Raw genomic sequence first — 13,640 nt, 5'->3', positions numbered from 1 at the left:
ATTATATTGATATTTTCTCTTAAATAGTTAGAGAAAAATTATTCCAATATTAGATTACACTAATAGAAAGTTTTTGATAATTAAAAAACTTATATTAAGGAATTATTTAAAAATATTTTATATAATTTTAATAAATTATATGATAAAATAAATATAAATTATAGAAAAATTAAATCTCTATTTAGACGGGGTGCCCTTAAGTTCAATAATGTAAAAAGAATCCCGCAAATAACTTCCCGTAAATAGTTTCTGCTATTTTGTCAGTTTTCTCTTCCTTGTTGATAATAATATATATCATAATTGCCGCCGCCGCCGCCGCCGCCGACAATGTCATTTTCGTAATTCCAATTCCGAATAACAGTTTCCTTCAAAATCACCCTTTTGTTTTCTCCTTTTTTCCCCCTTCTTTACAGTCACCGATATGGCGAGTGCATGGAGGAAGTTGAAGAAATCGTTGATTCCGAAGATCTCTACCCACCGTGACGACGACCGCCGCCGCTCCTCCTCGTCCTCCAGTTCCTCAGCCAACGGCATTGTCTCTTCTCCTTCGCCGTCCTCCGTCTCTCGCTCTTCCTCTCGCCTCTCGTACAGTTTCAGCTTCCGGTCTTCTAAGGTCGGTTTTTCCTTTCATTTCCTTCATCACTTCGAGTTTTTTGGGGTTTTTTTTTGAGGCGGCCATTTATTTTTTGGTCCGGTGGAGGGGGGAATTTCGTTTGCCGCGAAAAAATCGGCTGTTCTGTTTTTCTAACTGATTTGAGTTTTTTAATGGTTATTGACTGATTTGCCCCAGTGTGATATTGTGTTTCTCTTTGTTTAGTCTTTTAAGTGAGGTCATAAGGTAAATTCATATATGAAGAGTTTCAGTTTTGCCACGTTTTGTTTAATTTAGAGATCAAACGTTGCAGTAAATAACGGATTATGCCACGCTTCTTTATAACTACTGTAGAGTTAAGTAGTGAATCTGATTATCAAGTACGAAACAATGGATGCAATAAATATGACCTTCACATTATTGTAATTTACGGATTTTTTGCCATGCTTGTTTAACAGTTCAGGAAAACCGTGTATTTCATGTTTGATTCAATGCCTTTAGGTGCATGTTAGACTGGAATAGAAATAGAAATAAAAATAGAAATAAAAAATAAAAATAAATGGGTTTGAATCCTTTAACTTCAAGTTGATCTTCCATCGGAAAAAAAGGGTTGGGATATGGAATTGGAAGAAAAAGCTTTTGTTTTTAGCAAAATGCAAGAGTTTTTGTTTCTCGGTCCATCATTTTCATGGAAGAATTTCTTTACCTGCTTGTTTTGTAGATGAAAAACTTTGAATTTTCCTCCATTTTTTTTTGGCTAGTGAAAATAGTGGGTATTCCAGTTGTGTATGCATACATCACGCATTTAATTTTTTCGATTTATTTTATTTTCCACGAGCAGGATACTTGTCTAAACTTTGTAGTAACTAATAATGAAGTAGTGTATTGTTTGGAGTTCAACTTAATGCTAGCTTGCTACCAAAGTTGTTGAGATTATCTCTGTTATTCTCCGTTAATACTTGTTATAGATGAAAGTATTAGTAGTGTTTTATGTGGCCGGTATATATGTTGGTGGTATTAACGGTAGTTTTGCACTAATTGTCTCTCATAATTTTTTTCATTGTCCCTCATTCCTAATCCTACCTTACACTAATTATGCTTGCTTGGGCTTAATTTTTATTGTTCCTAAATTTATCTGTTAAATCACTAATATTGAAAACTGAATGATATAAGAAGAGTATTGAAATAAAAGAAGTGTACTTTCATATGGATTTTACTTGTGTTGTATGATCCGTACATTATCTATTTTCTTTAACTAGGATTCGGGTTATACAACTCTAATACTTTTTAGGAATTATTTTTCCACCTTAGGTTTTGTTTTGTTTTTCCTAATCATATGCTTTCTTGCCCACTTTTTTGCATGTTTCAATCAAACAAACACATTCAATTCATTATAGCTTAAGTTGGATTAAATAGTTTTTATTTTTAGTAGTTTAGGCGTTTTCTTCTTTAAACGAAGTTGTGGAAACTTCATATGAAGTTACGTACTAGTCATTCTCATGCATGTTGTAGATATTGTTAGCCATATGATAAAACAATATTATCGTGCTTTATATACTTAATTAATCCATTACACACAATTTCTCTCTTTATTGGCAGAAGACTTGCGCAATTTGCTTGGGAAGCTTGAAAAAGGGAGAAGGCCAGGCCATCTTCACAGCTGAGTGCTCTCATCATTTCCACTTCAATTGTATTGCAACCAACGTGCAGCATGGGAATCGCATTTGCCCCATTTGCCGCTCTGAATGGAAAGACATCCCTTTCCAAGCACCTGGAAGTGCTAATGATTTCCGGCATAATAACAGCACCATCCTTGGCTTCCGTCATAATTGGCATCCACCATCCTTGCCTGTATTGGAGACTGATCAATTTTCTCTCGAAGAACCACTCTCAGCCACCCATGTAGCCCCTGCACCATCCACTCGCTCGCAACCCATAACCATTAAGGCATTGCCAGAGTTTCCTGCTGTCTTAGCTTCAGATGCCGTTTCGAAGTTTCCTGTTCTTGTTGGCGTCAGTGCTCCACCTTTTCATGTTGATGTTCGACATTTTAATCGTGCACCCATTGACCTAGTTGCTGTACTCGATGTAAGTGGCAGCATGGCTGGCAAGCTTTCCCTTCTTAAGCGTGCTGTTTGCTTTATCATACAAAACTTGGGCCCTTTGGATCGGGTGTCCATAGTTACTTTCTCATCATCAGCTCGAAGAATATTTCCTTTGCGGAGGATGCGTGGCAGTGGTCAAGACGATGCTATCTCTGCCGTCAATGCTCTTTCCTCTGGAGGTGGGACAAACATTGCGGAAGGTCTTAAGAAAGGGGTTAGGGTTCTTGAAGAGCGACGCGAGCAGAATCCAATTGCTAGCATTATGCTATTATCTGATGGCCATGATACCTTAAATGACGACACTCGCAGCTTATACCGCAATGTACAGAATCTCACCTCAAATCCCAATTACAGTTTGCAGTATCTTTACCTTTTGCCTGCTTCAATTTGTTCCAGGAATACTGCATCTGGTAATGAGGCCCGGCGGCTAAGTATCCCAGTCCACACATTTGGGTTTGGCTCAGAACATGATTCCAATGCAATGCACGCCATATCTGATTTATCAGGTGGGACATATTCCTTTATTGAGACGGTTGACAACTTACAGGATGCATTTGCTAGATGCATTGGAGGTCTTCTCAGTGTTGTAGCTCAAGATGTCCGACTGACAATACAGTCACTTTCTCGTGGAGTGCAAATTGGTTCAATTCACTCTGGTAGATATAAGAATGAAATCTTTAATCTAGGGCAGAAGGCTACCATTGATGTTGGAAGTTTATATGCAGATGAAGAGAAGGAATTCCTGGTATACGTCTCAATTCCAGCATCATCACGTGGTGAAGGTGAGGCAAAATTGGACCACATGTCATTGTTGGAGGTATTGTGCTCGAACAAGGATTCAACATCATCAGAGATTGTCGAGTCAAGACGCGAGAGAGTTGTGATTCGCCGACCCAAGGTTTTGTCTCCTACAGACAAGATGGTGTGCTTAGAGGTTGATAGACAGAAGAACCGTCTTGCAGTGGCTGATGCTATTGCAACCGCTCAACGGATGGCTGAATTAGGAATTCTAGACCATGCGCAGGCCGTGCTGTCGGAACAAAAAACAACTTTGTTATCTTCAGTATCCGCCCAAGCTGGGGACGACCTTTGCAAGTGGCTTGAGAAGGAACTGACCGAAACCGCACAGAGAATGGCAACTCTGCAGTTATATGAACAGAGTGGGCGGGCATATGTTCTCTCAGGGTTAAGTTCACACTCGTGGCAGAGGGCCACAACCAGGGGCCACTCTACAACAATCTTACCTGGTGAAGGTGCTAGCGGGATCAATAGCTATGAAACTCCTTCTATGATCAGTATGGTGTCGAAATCGCAGTGTCTTAATGGTGGACCTTCTCAACAACCTCAAATGGTTACCAAGTCATGTAGCCTGACTCCTCGACATAAATGAGGTTGGCATAGCAATTTTTTCACCACCATTAGGGCACTGAGGTTGATATACGGAACTTCAACACTGATTTGGCGCAATGGCTAGATTTTTATTCTGTTTACGCTGTTTTAAAATTTAGACGGTCTTTAATTTTTTTTCTTTTCATTTTAGAGACTAGATTACGTTAAGGTGGTTTTTATATTGCCCTAATAGATTTGAGTTTGAGCTTGATTGTTTCGTTTATATCGTTAATGCTCAATTTTGTTATTTTTTGGAAAGAAATTATACGAAAGTAATTAGGCTAATTTCTCTAAAAGAGAATTTTCAAGACCTAATATAAGTATTTTAGTCGTATTTATTTTGGTACAAACATATTTAAATAAATAATGTCAAAATATTTCTTCTGAAAATTTAAAAATAAAACAGAAAACTCATTAAAAGGCAAGAGTCTCGTTTTTCTTTTTATGAAGACTTTCTCTTTTCTTTTAATTATTGTAATACTGATTATTTTATAAAGGTAATAGATTGGTGCTACATTAAATTGCCTTTTTAAACAATTATTTAATAAAATATTATTAAACATGTAAAATAAAAAGTTAAATTTTGTTATTAGTCCTTTATTTTATGAATATTGTAGATTTAATCTTTTAATTTTATCATTTTAGTCATTGAATTTTTGAATTTAAAATTTTAGTCCTCACCAAATAATAACAGTTGACTTTATTATATATGTATAATGTCATGTTAACTTATTATTTTTACATATAATTTACTAAAAATGTAGTTAAGAGTATGAATTAAATTGAAGGTTCAAAAAGTACAGGGACCTAATATATAACTTTAGAAACATACAGGGACTAATAGAAAAATTTAACCATTAAAAAAGGGTCGTCCTAGAAAGTCTAAATCCTCGAGAAAGAGAAAGATAAAATATTCAGTTAGGCCAGCCCAAGTCCAATCCAATAATAAGACATCATCATCTTCTTCGTTCACTTTTTTCCTATCTTCTGCCGCAATTACCCTTTTTCAATCTCCAATCTCCTCCTCCATTCCAGACCCTTACCTTTGCTTCCCATGGAGTTTGAGGTGAGACACGTGGCTGGAATAGAAGACTGTTTCGTATCTCTTCCCCTTTTACTCATCCAAACCCTTCAGTCCACGCGCTCTTCTCTCCTCCCTCCCCTTCTCACTCTCGAGCTTCGCCTCCCACGCGCCTCCGACGATCCTTGGATTGTCGCTTGGTCCGGCGCTACTTCTTCTTCCACCGCTATCGAGGTAAGCTAACTCTTCAGCTACTCCTTTAAGTTGTATTTGAGACTTTGTATTTCAGGAAATGAAGTTCAATTTCAAAAAAGAAAAGTGAATTGTAGAATCAAATACACTTAAATATAATATTGATGATTATTTTTAAAATTCATGAATTATTTAAGTGGCGAATTTGAAACATTTTAGATATCTGTGAAATTCAAATAAATTTTTGTGTACCTTTCAAATGATCATGTTAAACATTAACTAATATATACATGATATGTGAATTTCATTCTCAAATTTGTGTTTCCAACCGTAGCATTATATTTTAGACTACGATTTGACTTGGATTTTTTTTTCTAATTTCCGTAAATTTTCTTTTTTGGCCATGAAGGTTTCACACCAGTTTGCTGAATGTATATCGTTGCCGAATCACACCACAGTTCAAGTACGAGCAGCTTCTAATTTGGCAAAGGCTACGTTAGTCACAATGGAACCTGATACCGAGGATGATTGGGAAATTTTAGAGCTTAACTCTGAGCATGCTGAAGCTGCAATATTAAAGCAGGTAGTCAACTTTAGTTATAATCATAATGGAGCAAATGAATTATTGATGAATTTCATTGAAACCAAATTGAAAACATTTTACTCAACTTCTAACGGATTTTGAATATGTTATGCTATTAATTTCAATTGACACAGGTCAGGATTGTCTATGAAGGAATGCGGTTTCCTCTATGGTTACATGGTCGAACAATCATAACCTTCCATGTCATTTCAACTTTTCCCAAGAAAGCGGTGGGTAAGATGATATTGATGTGATTTTCTTAATTTTACTGAAAAAGTCTACTTAGTTTTCCAGATGTTTGTGTAAGCATCAGTTCAATTTAGAACTACTTTTATCTGCCTACTCATTTACAAGTTGCATTCATAGCGCATAATATTATAGTGTGGAAATTGTTCAGAAATTATTTGTGCTGAATCATGTCTTCTGACGACTTTCATTGATTCACATGTTAATATTAACAAATTATTGTCATATAGCTGTTAAATCATGTCAACTGACAAATCTAATCTTGGCTTGTTGGAATTTTCCTGATTCATGATATTCTTTATCAGTTCAACTTGTACCTGGAACTGAAGTTGCCGTTGCTCCAAAGAGACGTAAGAAAAATTTAAACAACATAGAATCGTCTACTGGAGAATCTCATGGTGCAAAAGCACTGCTTCGCTTGCAAGATTCAGATAGAAGATTGTTTCATAAAAGTAATGTCAAAGGTGTTGAGCTAGGGGTAGCACTTACGTCTGTTGCCTTTATTCATCAAGAAACAGCTAAAAGGCTTTCATTGGAGTCTCTTCAGTTGGTTGTTATTGTGCCAAGGTTATCAGCTAAAGAGAGCGTTAAGAATCTGGAAAATGATGCCTCTAGAATGAAAAGAAGTTTAACTTCGAAGGAAGTAAATAGTGGGATTTCAATCGATAATAAGGAATTCCGACAAGTGATTGTTCGCCTTTTAATTTCAGATTCGGTCGCTAAAGGACATTTAATGGTTACGCGGTCTCTCCGACTTTATTTGAGAGCAGGACTACATTCATGTATGTAAACTCTTTTCAGGAACCAGTTACTTATCTTACCCTATTTATCTAACTTGAAAGGTTTTTCTCATTTTTTTGGTTCTTCTTACATAACTGAACAAGTGGTTAAGATGCTTTTCTGAATGGAAGTATTCGGATTAAACAAGTTTTTTTTTTTTTAAATCAACCCTGAAGAAAATTTGAATAGTCTGCCAAGTTGTTTCTATGCATGCACCAATTACGTCCTGCCTACTATATTGTTTAGACTCAAACTTCACTCTTTGCTCCATTCCAGTATTAAGGGGAAAGAAACTTTGTAAAATTTATTGATTTTATGATATATGTTTCTTTTGATTGAATGAATATAGCATTTAGGTTTCTTTTAGTAGATGCAAACTGTAGATGCAAATTTGTTGTTGCTAAATACTTTGATGGTTGCTTCTTTCTCCAACTTAAGGATTCACCTTCTGTTCAATGTGTTTCTTCTCATTGCTTTACTTTATTCAATGTCTATTGGTGTTAGTTTTATAAGGGGAGGAGAAAAAACTGACATTACTATTGTCACTTTCATTTATGGAAAAGGTTTTTGAAAGAATGTTCCCATGTATGCAGGGGTTTATTTAAAGGGGTATAATGCTGCTTTGAAGAAGGAAATTCCTGTACTTTCACTTTCTCCTTGCCACTTCAAATTGGTTGCAAATGATAAGGCTATTGGGAATGGGCTTGAAATGCTTGATCGTCATAAAACTCATAGGTCACAAAACTTACTCCCAATATCTGGTTCAGGAACCTCTTTAGGAGTAGTAAATTGGTCAACTCATGAGAATGTTGTTGCTGCACTTTCTTCTGAATTTCCTTACCAAGAAGCTGGAGACTGCAATCATCAAGACAATAAAAAGGGCTTAGAATGTCTTCTTCAGGCATGGTTTCTTGCTCAACTTGATGCTATAGCTTCAAATGCAGGGACGGAAGTTAACACGTTGATTTTGGGGAGTGAAAGTCTACTTCACTTTCAGGTGACCATACACGATTCTGGAACTTATGGACTTGTCTCATCTAATGGTTTTTCAGAGAAGAGAAATAAGACAAAGGATTTGCCAATTGAAATTTCATACATATTGACCATCTCAGAGGAAACACTCCACAGTGGACAAGTCAATGCATATGAACTTTCATTTGATGATGGAAACAAGAGGGTTGATGTCCAGGGAGGTGTAGAGTTGTTTGGAAAGCTAACTTTGGGTAACCCTGTGTCCTTATGTTCTGTTAAAGACAGAACATCTGTCAAGGGGTTTAGCACAGATGTATCTTCATTAAGCTGGATGGGTGCAACTGCTTCTGATGTTATCAACAGTAGGTATTTTTCTCTTTTGAAAATTTCAGCTAATATTAATATTATGTACGAATTGGCACTAACTTTTTCTCTAGTTTTTACATATAAGTGTACTTTATTGTTGCAATTGGTTTTATCTGGTCATGTTCACCTGACAAATACTACATGCAGGATTGATGGTGTTGTTGGCTCCTTCTTCTGGAATTTGGTTTAGTACTTATAATCTTCCTTTCCCAGGACATGTTCTAATATATGGTCCAGCGGTGAGTTGCTACAAGTTTTGCTTCTTTTGCAATTGGTTTTGATCAAGTGTTAAAGGTTAAAACATGTTTTTCTCTAAATTTTACTTCTGGGGAGAAAGCAAAATGTCATCAAGCATTGTTATTGCACGTTTTTTCTTGAACAAAAGTAAAATTCTCAAGTTTATCTTGTAGAGAGTTTTGTGGTGTTGCAAGTAGATATCACTTTATACTGACTTTTTCTTTGGCAATCTTAAATTCTCAACCTTGTTGGCTCTTTATGTTTTGTGATAAAGAGGTTGGTGCATAATTTCTTTTACCTATCTTTAAGGATGACTCTTTGAAACTATGCTCTCTTAGAACCTACTTCTGTTGTTCGTAGGAGGGCTTTATTGTATTTATTTGACATATACTTAAGTAAAAATTGGAATATTCTTTTCTATTAGGGTTCTGGGAAGACATTATTGGCAAGAGCTGTTGCAAAATCCCTTGAAGAACATGAAGACCTGTTAGCACATGTGTAAGAAATTATTTGAAAATGCATATTTATCCTTCTCGATGTTGACATTTGGAAATGCTATAATTATGGCTGACTTGTCTGGAAAAAGGATCTCCAATTTTTTTTATGGTTTTCTAGTTTTGTTGGTGGTTTCTCAGAGTGAAAACTAATTTTGATATTGGCCTGTACTTGCAGAATCTTTATAAGCTGCTCTGGACTTTCTTTAGAGAAGGCTCCAACCATTCGTCAAGCACTTTCAAGTTTCATATCTGAAGCTCTAGATCATGCTCCTTCAGTTGTCGTATTTGATGATCTTGATAGCATCATCCAATCTTCTTCTGACTCAGAAGGATCTCAACCTTCAACCTCAGTTGTTGCACTTACTAAATTTCTCACCGACATCATGGATGAATTTGGGGTAAATATCTGTGTTTTCTACTTGTCCCTCTTTTCCTTGTATGGTAGTACTGATGCCTAACAGATGTTTGATTCAATTCAGTTAAACTAGTGCTCTGGATCCAAATGATTTTCTTTTTGTATTGTAGATGTATTCTCTTTTTGGTTATTTATAGTCAGCTAATAGATTGTCTTGTAACATTGAGCAGGAAAAGAGGAAGAGCTCTTGTGGTATTGGTCCAGTAGCTTTTATAGCTTCTGTGCAATCTCTGGAGAGTATCCCCCAGTCTTTGAGCTCATCAGGTTTGTCTTCATCTTTACCTTATTCGTTTAAGGATCACAACTTCCTTTACTTGTATTGGAATTGTAACAAACCTCCACTTTAGAATTTTCTCATCTCTTTTCCTCATAGTAGTGCATCTTGAATTTGGTTATTATCGCAGGAAGGTTTGATTTCCATGTACAACTGCCTGCACCTGCTGCCTCTGAACGTGGGGCCATACTGAAGCATGAAATTCAGAGGCGTTCCCTACAGTGTCATGATGATATCATAATGGATGTAGCTTCCAAATGTGATGGATATGATGCATATGATCTGGTATTTTTGTTTCTTGTGTGTGCATGTACTTCTGTCTTGTATCTCTTTTTAAAGAGGCATTAATGTTCTTTTTCCCCTCTGGATAAATTTGTTACTTCTATATATTACTGACATCTTTATCCTTCTTGTTACTAATTTTCACGACGTTTTTAATCTGCATGTAGTTTAAATTGGATATAATGAGTTGCATTCTGTGTTATTTAGGGAATGAGATTGCATACTCTTCCCATTGCTTATCCTAAAATTTTGGGTAAAAGTTGATACTAATTAATTTTATTATTTCAGGAAATATTGGTTGATAGAGCTGTTCATGCTGCTGTTGGCCGGTTTTTGCCTTCTGATTCTGGTTCTGAAGAACACATGAACCCCATGCTAGTTAGGGATGATTTCTCTCATGCTATGCATGAGTTCCTTCCAGTTGCCATGCGTGACATAACTATATCAGCTCCTGATGTTGGTCGCTCTGGTTGGGACGATGTTGGTGGTCTCAATGACATTCGGGATGCTATCAAAGAGGTGCAAGTTTCCTTCTGGCTTCTAAATTTCCTATGATTATTTTTAATCAATATTTGGATTAGCTTCTAATGTAATCCAGAATGTGAACTTATTTGTATCTATTGTCCCCAGCTTGCTTATCTTTTTTATTCATGTGAAGAGAATATGATAAATAAAACCTGTACCTTTTATACTGTTAATATTTTATTCCAAAGGCATTGTAATACTTTCTTTTGATAGATTTAGTCTGGTTTGTAAAAAGATGTATGACAGTTTAGGTTCCCAGGTAGAATCTTGGTACGAGCTGATTTGAATGTTGTATGCTTTCTCACCCTGCAGATGACATTGTTAAAAAATTGGCTTTTAAGACTATCAACAAAATAGTAGTTTTTCTTTATCAGTTCAATTATCGGTGCTATGTCTAACATTCGTCTTCAAATAGCTTTTTCTAGCACTCAATTGTTTTATTCCAATCTGAAAGCATCTTATTCTCTATCTGTTGCTAATAATTCTATTTCAATGTCAGATGATAGAACTGCCTTCAAAGTTCCCAAATATATTTGCCAAAGCGCCTTTAAGGTTGCGATCTAATGTTCTGTTGTATGGTCCTCCTGGTTGTGGCAAGACTCACATTGTTGGTGCTGCTGCTGCTGCTTGTTCACTAAGATTTATATCAGTGAAAGGGCCTGAACTACTGAACAAATACATTGGTGCTTCTGAGCAAGCTGTAAGAGAGTCTAATCAAGCATTTTCTCTTTTACCATCTTTTAGGGACGCGTTCCCCATTGATTTTTGCTTCTTGATATGCCAGTAATATTTATTATAATTCAAACCTAGTATGTAGAAAATAACAGATATAAACAATAATTTCTAGTGAGCCGTGTAAATGCATAATGTGCATGTATTATTAGTAATTACCTTGCCTAAAATGAAATTTAGTAGCAAGTTTGTGTTACATGCATTTTAAGTATTGTATTGAAGGGTATAGGACTGCTGTAATATATTACTGTCAATGTAAACTTTGCAATTTTGCAGATTTATTAACTTATTCTAGCGTCCAAGGGACTAGGATGCTGAGGCATGCATATCTTATTGACTATTAAGTTCAGCTCATCATATGCTGTGGAAATATGTTAATGTGTTTCTACTGTGGAAATATAACTCATGGATCATGCTCAATATTGTTTCAGGTTCGAGATATTTTCTCTAAGGCAGCTGCTGCTGCACCTTGCCTCCTCTTTTTTGATGAATTTGATTCCATTGCCCCTAAAAGAGGACATGACAACACTGGAGTAACTGATCGAGTTGTCAATCAAGTTAGTATCTTTTTGCTTGCTGCATTTTATTATTTTGCCTTAACTTTTGATGTCTTTCTCATTGTTATTTTGCTTTCAAACAGTTCCTAACTGAATTAGATGGTGTTGAAGTTTTGACTGGTGTATTTGTGTTTGCTGCAACAAGGTTAGTTCTCATGGAATCCTATTGTATTATTTTGAAAGTATCTATTCTTAATCTTCGGTTAATCCCCACAATGTTGAGTATGGTTCATTATATGATCGATTTTGACATGAGATGCATACTCAAATAAGATAGCTTTTCAAGTAGCACACAAATTTTAAAAGATAATACGTTTCTTGATTTCAAGGTTTTCCATAAATATATGAATTTCTTATTTCATGGTTTTCCTTATGAGTTGCATGGCTTTAATAAAAATTGACTTGAATTCTTCTCATAAGCAGTAGACCGGATCTGCTTGATGCTGCATTGCTGAGACCAGGTAGGCTTGATCGCCTCCTTTTCTGTGATTTTCCATCTCCCCGGGAAAGGTTGGATATTCTGACCGTTCTTTCAAGAAAGGTTAGTGATACTGTTTTTATGCCCCAGTTTTCTATGCTCTCTTTTATTTTTTTGTTTCATCATAGAAATCAAAGGCATAAAACTCTTCTTCAAGTCTTGCTTCCTAGAATTACATGATTTTAACCACATGTATCAGCTTTGTTACCAGGATTAAGTGGTCAGTGTTGGATTTTGATGGACATCTGTCACTGATTTACTCAAAATTAAAAATTTTTGTATATTTGGAGGAACAACTTGATAATACGTGTCCAAATATGTGTAGAACGTAAATGAACAGTCCAAGCAGCATAGTATAGCAATGTGATTTGCTATATATATCGAAATGTTTTAGTGTTACTTTCCTTTGTAATACTTTGTTTTTGCACATATAATGTAGTTGCCATTGGCCAGTGATGTCGATTTAGATGCCATAGCATATATGACAGAAGGATTTAGCGGAGCTGATCTCCAAGCTCTTCTCTCAGATGCACAGCTTGCTGCGGTTCATGAACATTTGAGCAGTGCGAATAGCAATGAGCCTGGCAAAATGCCGGTCATAACTGATACTGTTCTGAAGTCTATTGCTTCCAAGGCAAGACCGTCAGTTTCAGAAGCCGAAAAACAGAGACTGTATGGAATCTACAGTCAGTTTCTGGATTCAAAGCGATCTGCCGCCGCACAGGTATTTGTCCCTTGCATACTAAATCCCCTTATATTTGCAGCTTCTTACGTTAGTCACTCGCTGAACTGAATAAAATTGAAAATTTTCGAGCAGTCGAGGGATGCAAAAGGCAAGAGGGCAACTCTGGCATGACCGGAAAATAGTCACGGCTTCGTGGAGCTGAAATAGCTAGGGAAGCATTTTTCTTAGCTTCTTTAGATTTCCATTTTATTCTGATTTCCAAGTTATTTTACATAAATACAATAATTACATTACTTGAAAGAATAATGGATGGGTTTTCTAGTTTATATCTTAAATTAAATAGAAAGTTAAATAAAAAAGATAAAATGATTAGAGTAAATATATGATTTGTTTGAATATGTTAGTTATTTTTTTATTTTTAAATGGATTATTATTAATTATTTCGGCATTTTGATTGCAAGTAAATTCTTATTATTAAGCAAGTATCGTATCCAAAAAGAGAATGGAATATTTTGCTAATCCAATGTTATTCGTCTTCATTTTGTTTAAATTTTCTATCTTCCATTTTTTACATGTTTGTTGAAGTATATATATTTTTCATTTTTACCAATAGAGTTTTAGCATAAAATATAATTATATTATTCCTAAATTTTATAAAAATAAAGTATAAAAATAAAATAATTGTTTAAATAACGAATAGATAAGTTTTAAG

General features: G+C 35.6%; 2 protein-coding genes across 6 annotated transcripts; both read left to right on the top strand.

Annotated features, from left to right (window-relative positions):
- The first annotated feature begins 229 nt into the window (after positions 1-229).
- Positions 230-4,309, top strand: LOC105778516 (E3 ubiquitin-protein ligase WAV3). Of its 2 annotated transcripts, none has more exons than XM_012602242.2 (2): positions 230-613; positions 2,195-4,309. In XM_012602242.2, the coding sequence occupies exons 1-2, from the start codon at positions 422-424 to the stop codon at positions 4,085-4,087; spliced, it is 2,085 nt and encodes a 694-aa protein (XP_012457696.1). In that variant the 5' UTR covers positions 230-421; the 3' UTR covers positions 4,088-4,309. The 2 variants fall into 2 exon arrangements, with proteins under 2 accessions (XP_012457696.1, XP_012457695.1); XM_012602241.2 differs by having other exon boundaries at positions 2,192-4,309.
- A 704-nt stretch (positions 4,310-5,013) lies between these two features.
- Positions 5,014-13,307, top strand: LOC105777042 (peroxisome biogenesis protein 1). Of its 4 annotated transcripts, XM_012600087.2 has the most exons (17): positions 5,015-5,341; positions 5,709-5,882; positions 6,017-6,116; positions 6,434-6,910; positions 7,502-8,242; positions 8,394-8,485; positions 8,908-8,981; positions 9,156-9,378; positions 9,566-9,659; positions 9,800-9,954; positions 10,240-10,470; positions 10,976-11,176; positions 11,640-11,765; positions 11,849-11,910; positions 12,189-12,306; positions 12,683-12,967; positions 13,061-13,307. In XM_012600087.2, exons 1-17 carry the CDS (start codon positions 5,141-5,143, stop codon positions 13,097-13,099), a joined length of 3,393 nt encoding a protein of 1,130 aa, XP_012455541.1. In that variant the 5' UTR covers positions 5,015-5,140; the 3' UTR covers positions 13,100-13,307. The 4 variants fall into 4 exon arrangements, with proteins under 4 accessions (XP_052478453.1, XP_012455542.1, XP_012455541.1 ...); XM_052622493.1 differs by lacking the exon at positions 13,061-13,307 and having other exon boundaries at positions 5,014-5,341; positions 12,771-12,940; XM_012600088.2 differs by lacking the exon at positions 13,061-13,307 and having other exon boundaries at positions 5,014-5,341; positions 12,697-12,839.
- The last annotated feature ends 333 nt before the right edge of the window (positions 13,308-13,640 follow it).

The sequence above is a fragment of the Gossypium raimondii genome, chromosome 10, assembly GCF_025698545.1.
Source record: "Gossypium raimondii isolate GPD5lz chromosome 10, ASM2569854v1, whole genome shotgun sequence".
NCBI lineage: Eukaryota > Viridiplantae > Streptophyta > Magnoliopsida > Malvales > Malvaceae > Gossypium > Gossypium raimondii.
This window is presented reverse-complemented; position numbering and strand designations above follow the sequence as displayed.